This window comes from Otolemur garnettii, unplaced genomic scaffold (assembly GCF_000181295.1).
Source record: "Otolemur garnettii isolate 467f Iridium unplaced genomic scaffold, OtoGar3 scaffold00007, whole genome shotgun sequence".
Classification (NCBI taxonomy): Eukaryota; Metazoa; Chordata; class Mammalia; order Primates; family Galagidae; genus Otolemur; species Otolemur garnettii.
The window spans coordinates 30,130,965-30,137,607 of NW_003852402.1; the positions used below are offsets into that span (position 1 = coordinate 30,130,965).

The window sequence follows — 6,643 nt, forward strand, 5'->3', positions numbered from 1 at the left end:
TCTTTTCCGCCGGGGCTTAGGGAGGGGAGGCCGGATTAGGGCCCGCGCCTTCCGGCCACAGCCCTCCCGCGCCGCGCCGGCCGCACACAGGTGGTTTTCCTCGGGGGAGGGGCAGGCCTCGGCACTTTTATATAACAATGGAGCTCTGCGCGCCGGGACTGCGCCTCCCCGCCGCCGCGGCCCCCGCCCGGCCACGCCTCCATCCGGCTTCCAGTCGGCCCGCCCGCCCCGCGGCGCCGCGGCGGAGCGCCTGGCTGGCCCGGCCCGCACCTCCACTAGTTACCTGCTGGCTCTGGAGAGTGACAGACACGTTCCCCGCGATTCCTTGGGAGCCAGGAGCCGGCGGGTGGGAGGCCCAGCAGGCATTCTTCCCCACCCGCCCGGGGCCTCTCAGGAGCCTGGATTCCGGCGGTCAGCTTCGCACTAGTCCACTCGGCCGGATGCCCGCCGAGCGAGGCGGTGGGGGCAGCCGGGCGGTGGCACGAAGCGTAGCGCGCAGGCGCCGCTGGTGCTCCCTGGAGTGCGAGTGCTCCGCGCTGGACTGGGGAGGGGGCGGCGGTGTGGGCGGGGGCGGGGGGGCGCCCCCCCATCCCAGACCTCCCTGTTTACTGTAACCAATTGTCGAGCCCGCCTGCTGAGCCCCCGCAGACTGCAGGCCTTGCGGGTAACTAGGACAGCCAGCTCGCCCGACGGAGCCCAGTACTCCTTTCCCTGGCAGCCTCGCCAAACTGGCTCCCCGATCAGTAGCCGAGCTCCTTGCCCAGAAATCATTAACGAGCACGACCCCCAGCTCCCTCGATGGGGAGGTGACTTAGATCCCCGGAACAATGGCTGATAACTCCCCACTCCGCTGGAGCGGAATACTGTAGAAGCATTGGACTGCCCAGAGAGTTTCTGCACGCTACACTTTCCCTTTTTTACATAAAACGCTATTGAACGATCAACAAAAAAGCTTTCTTCTGGTTTTCTGGACAACTAGACATTTGTTTGCTTGCTTTAAAATGTTACAATAAAATCCTAGTTTGTTTTGAAAGATGTTGGATTAGCATTTAACACCTCCTCGGTCACTAAAGCCCAGTTAGTTCACCAGCCCCAACACAGTCTCGGCTAAAAGAACATCAGAGCAAACAGAGCTGGGCTTTTTAAACTGGCAAACGAATGCCACACACAGCCTAAAAGAGGGCGGGGGGTTACGGCGAACTCCGGTCCAAATGAGTTTGAAGGAAATAAAAAGAAAAAAAAAAGTCAGCACCAGTTTTCCTAAAGCTAGCTCGCGAGCACAAGCGTCGCGAACAAGGGCTTTTGTGCATGCTAATTGCACCATTTGTGCGCAAAAGTTCCGACGCAAAGTGTGAACTCTCAACAGAAGGAAACATGAGACAACTGAAGTGCCCTGGTTTATGTGCCCCGCTCCTCCTCCGCTGCCGCCGCCTCTTCTTTCTCCTTCCTCCCGCCGAGTCCGCTGTTGCAGCTTGTTTGCACTGGGGCTTATCCGGAGCGGAAATTCCTTTCCGTTTTTGTGAATGACAAACTCATTAACAATTCATCAACACAACCTGTTCCAGCCGGCCCGTCCCCACGGCAACAGCCCCTTCCGCAGCGCGTTCATTGGCTGGCGGGGAGAATGTATCCATTGAGACGCTCGCTGTTTGTATCCATTGAGGAGCTGCCTAGCGCAGGGGGTGTGCGAGGGCTGAGTCTAAGGGACAGTGAGCAAATCGAGTCTTGAATAATCCGGGGAGAAAGACTCCCGGGTAGATTTGAGGTGCAGCTTTAGAGGGAGGGATTAGGAGCCGCTAGACTTTTTTTCCTCTTCTCTGGGTAGCACGGAGTCCGAATTAATTGGATCTCATTCACTGGGGAGGAACAAAACTGCCTGGGCAGCTTCATTCAGAGAGATTCATTGACACTAAGAGCCAGCGGCTGCAGCCGGGTGCAGAGGAAACCGCCGGCTTTACTTCAGTCTCGCCTTCCCCAACCTCCAGCCTCGGCTTGGGTAAGGCGAGGCAGAACTAAACTCCGCTCCCGGAGCGAGAGCGGCGGCTTCGCGCGGTGCGCTCAGCCTATGCCTGCCCCGAGGGGCGTCTGGTAGGCACCCGCCCTCTCCCGCAGCTCGACCCTCATGATAGATACGCTCAGACCCGTGCCCTTCGCGTCCGAAATGGCGATTAGCAAGACGGTGGCGTGGCTCAACGAGCAGCTGGAGCTGGGCAACGAGCGGCTGCTGCTGATGGACTGCCGGCCGCAGGAGCTGTATGAGTCGTCGCACATAGAGTCGGCCATCAACGTGGCCATCCCGGGCATCATGCTGCGGCGTCTGCAGAAGGGCAACCTGCCCGTGCGCGCGCTCTTCACGCGCGGCGAGGACCGGGACCGCTTCACCCGGCGCTGCGGCACCGACACGGTGGTGCTCTACGACGAGAGCAGCAGCGACTGGAACGAGAACACCGGCGGCGAGTCGGTGCTCGGGCTGCTGCTCAAGAAGCTCAAGGACGAGGGCTGCCGGGCGTTCTACCTGGAAGGTACGTGCCCGGGAGCTCCGCGCTCGGGTCCGGGAGAGGGGCGTGGGGCTGCGGGCTGCAAATGCCTCTGCTGCGCTCGGCGGCGCCTCTGCACCGGGCTGTGGGTTGGCGGCCACCCGCCGGCTGGGGAGGGTCTGTGAGCCGCGTGCGCTCCGCACCGCAGAACTAGGCCCCGCGCGCAGTCCACCCGCTTCCGGCCGCAGGCGCCGCTGGCTTCTTCCTAACGAGTTCTGAGTCTTTTTAACCCACAACATTCTCCTGCTTTTTACCGTTCAGTTTTGAACTGAAACTTACAGGATGGGAGGGAAGTTCAGATCGAAACCTCCTGGCTTCTCAAAAATACTTAAAAAGTTGCAATTAATGGGTATTTCCGGATTCAAAAGATTAAGGGTTCCCGGGGGAGGCTAGCCCGTTGGTTCGGTTCTTGAGGGCGCCTGTGTAAGTGTGTTTCTCTTACATATATAGCTCTCCTTGTAGAGGGGTTTGTAGGGTGCTCGAGTTGTTTCTTGCGCCCGGCTGCGGTTCCCACAAGCTGTGAAAACTACTACGACCTCTCGGGTTACACGATCGTTTTTCTCGTTCTGGCAGGTGGCTTCAGTAAGTTCCAAGCCGAGTTCGCCCTGCATTGCGAGACCAACCTAGACGGCTCGTGCGGCAGCAGCTCCCCGCCGCTGCCAGTGCTGGGGCTCGGGGGCCTGCGGATCAGCTCTGACTCCTCCTCGGACATTGAGTCCGACCTCGACCGAGACCCCAATAGTGCAACGGACTCGGACGGCAGCCCGCTGTCCAACAGCCAACCTTCCTTCCCGGTGGAGATCTTGCCCTTCCTCTACTTGGGCTGTGCCAAGGACTCCACCAACTTGGACGTTCTGGAGGAGTTCGGCATCAAGTACATCTTGAATGTCACCCCTAATTTGCCGAATCTCTTTGAGAATGCGGGAGAGTTTAAATACAAGCAAATCCCTATCTCGGATCACTGGAGCCAAAACCTGTCCCAGTTTTTCCCTGAGGCCATTTCATTCATAGGTGAGACTAATTAACAGTTTTCGCCCTGACATTTAAATGCAAAACGCCCAACCATTCATGGAAGCTAAGCTGTTAATCGTTCTTACTGCTTGCTGATTTGTGGTACTGCAGGTCTCTATAATGTTTTAAGTGTGCAGGTCTGTAATTCTTACATGTGGTTTATCTTCTTGCTTAGGAAAGAAAACGTGCCTTTTGGCTGTAGACCACAGGTGTAATTGAAAGGCTGTTTCTTGGATCTTTGAATTCAGTGACTTGAAAGGGGGCGCGTTCATGATCAGACCACAGATCTTTCCCACAGTCTTTGGACTCAGGGGAAGGCTAGAGAGAAGCAATTGCTGTAGACAGGAATTCTAGCATTGCTTTATAATTTAAAAGACCTTGGAGTTATTTTAGGACATCAAGTGAGTTGTTGGAAAGCGGTATGAATGCTAAATGTTACCCAGTTGAATGATACTGTGATACTGGTAACAGTGAGACTGTGGGTAACCTTAGCCCAGCAGGAAGAACTGTGGGCTGGAAGCCTGGGAGAAGTGAATCTCCAGGCATTGTAATGCATTTCCTATTACAAAGGAACTCATTTTCAGGCCATGTCGACATCCTGTTCCTCCTAATGGCTGTCCCCTGTGACTTCCCTCTCTCTTTTAAAATGCCTGAATACCTCCATTGTTAGCTGCACAACATTTGGAGAATAATTTAATAGACCCTTGCAGTCTGCTTGTCTGTATAAAAGGCATTCACAACCATATTGCAGGGTTTCTGCTATTCACATGCTGAGGCAAAGAACGCACACATTTAGGATTTTTTTTGTTGGCAGAAATGTAGTACAAAAGCTCCCTTCTCAGAAAATATCTGAAATATGTAATTGTGTCCAGTGTACACGTTTTGTCTCAGTGATGTAATTTCTGCTGCCTGCAGGGCAAAACTGCCACACACGAGTATTTTTTATCTTTTTTATTTTGTTTTTTTAAAGTTCGGCTTTTAGACCGATCATTCGCAAGGATGCTTTTCCATCTACTAAAGCTTTGCCATTTCTTTTTGTGTTCACAGATGAAGCTCGGGGGAAAAACTGTGGTGTCTTGGTGCATTGCTTGGCTGGCATTAGCCGCTCAGTCACTGTGACCGTGGCTTACCTTATGCAAAAGCTGAATCTGTCAATGAATGATGCCTATGACATTGTCAAGATGAAGAAGTCGAACATCTCCCCTAACTTCAACTTCATGGGCCAGCTGCTGGACTTCGAGAGGACGCTGGGACTCAGCAGCCCTTGTGACAACCGGGTTCCATCACAGCAGCTGTATTTTACCACCCCCTCCAACCAGAATGTCTACCAGGTGGACTCCCTCCAATCCACGTGAAAGGCCCCACGCCCTTCCTCCCTAGGATATGTCCGTTTCTTCAGCAGTTTCTCTTGGCAGCATCAGCTGGGCTACTTTCTTTATCTGTGGCCCCAGGTGTCAAAATGACACCAGCTGTCTGTATTAGACAAGGTTACCAAGTGTGGAATTGGTTATTACAAAGAGAGATTTGCTCCATTCTCTTTGGAAGAACAGGACTTGCTGTATAGATACAGGCACTAGGCTTGCTCTGCACCCATGTATACAGCCTACCCATGCAGGGACTGGGATTCGAGGACTTCCAGATATATAGGGTAGGACCAAATGGTAGGGTAGGAGCATGTGTTCTATAGGGCCTTGTATGGCTGTTTCCTTTTGATTCTGGAACTGACGATATATTGTCTTCAGTGAAGACTGATTCAATTTTGCATATAGAGGAGCCAAAGAGAGATGTCAGCTCTGGATTTTGTGGTATCAGTTTAGAAGAAAAATCTGATACTCTATTCGATTATTGTAAATATTTGATCTTAAATCACTTGACAGTGTTTGTTTGAATTGTGCTTTGTTTTCTTCTTTGATGGGTTTAAGAGAAATTATCCAAAGGGCGAAAGAGCAGTTTGCCACTTCTTAACACACAAAAAAATGGAAAATTTTGCTCTTTTCTAATCCAAAGGGTAGACTTGCAGCATGTTTGATATTACAATTCTGATGACATCTTCATGGACATAGTTATTACCAAGCCCTTGTTATGGCGCAGTCTCTAGTCTCTTCCATGTATCTTCCTCATGATTTTTTCCTCTTAATGTAGTTTGACTATGCCTTACCTTTGTAAATATTTTGGCTTATGTTGTCTCGAAGGGGGATATCTTGGAAAGACACCAAATCATGGGCTCACTTTTTTTTTTTTAAAACTTCAGCTGTGCTAAACAGTTTATTACCTCTGTATAAAATTCTTCAGGGAGTGTCACCTCAAATGCAATACTTTGGGTTGGTTTCTTTCCTTTTTAAAGAAAAATTTGTACAAAACTGGAAGTGTGTGTGTGAGCATGGGTACCCATTTGATAGGTGAAATGCATACGATTGTGAAGGAAGGAGAGTTAACATTGCTCCATTACGTTCGTGGTGTAAAGTTTTGAGCTGGAATTTATTATAAGAATGTAAAATCTTAAGTTATTAATAAATAACTATTTTGGCTATTGAATGCGTATTTTTTTTAAAAATCTCTTAATTGTACTTAACATGTGAAGTGACACATTCTAGAAGTTTTTTAGTTGGGGAATACTACTAGCTTGTATGTATGAGCAGGGCAAATTTCTTACTTCCTAAGCTATTCCAAGAATGATTTTCAGGTTCAGTTTGTGAAATTCATCTTTTGCTTCAAATAAAGATGACATCACAGAATGGACAGAGTGTATGATGTATATTGACAATACTTTCTGTGGGTATCATTCTGGCTTATTTAAGGAGATATTTAATGCCCCTGAAAAGAAAGGAAGCCACATAGCATAGTTTGCTGAGGAAATAAGATTTGGATATTCATGAACAGCCCTAACCAGGTGTATCAGAATAACAAGTTGATAGCCACATATTAACCTCTCTATTCTTCACATCAAGACCCTCTGCTCAATAATGTTCAGACATGTCAGGAAGAAAGTAGGGAAAATTTTGTTTCCAGTGTGCTAACCATCTGGCATTTCTTCTCTTTCCTTTTTTTTTTTTTTTTTTTTGAGACAGAGTCTCACTATGTCACCTTTGGTAGAG

General features: G+C 50.2%; 1 protein-coding gene across 1 annotated transcript; it reads left to right on the forward strand.

Annotated features, from left to right (window-relative positions):
* The first annotated feature begins 1,295 nt into the window (after positions 1-1,295).
* DUSP6 (dual specificity phosphatase 6) lies at positions 1,296-6,083 on the forward strand. Its single transcript, XM_003783368.2, has 3 exons — positions 1,296-2,522; positions 3,111-3,548; positions 4,596-6,083. Exons 1-3 carry the CDS (start codon positions 2,123-2,125, stop codon positions 4,901-4,903), a joined length of 1,146 nt encoding a protein of 381 aa, XP_003783416.1. The 5' UTR covers positions 1,296-2,122; the 3' UTR covers positions 4,904-6,083.
* The last annotated feature ends 560 nt before the right edge of the window (positions 6,084-6,643 follow it).

Bases quoted from the DNA above. Each gene is read 5' to 3' on its own strand.
- DUSP6 (XM_003783368.2), top strand. From the start codon at position 2,123: ATGATAGATACGCTCAGACCCGTGCCCTTCGCGTCCGAAATGGCGATT. The intron at 2,523-3,110 runs GTACGTGCCCGG...TCGTTCTGGCAG, and splicing joins CCGGGCGTTCTACCTGGAAG to GTGGCTTCAGTAAGTTCCAA. The intron at 3,549-4,595 runs GTGAGACTAATT...TTGTGTTCACAG, and splicing joins TGAGGCCATTTCATTCATAG to ATGAAGCTCGGGGGAAAAAC.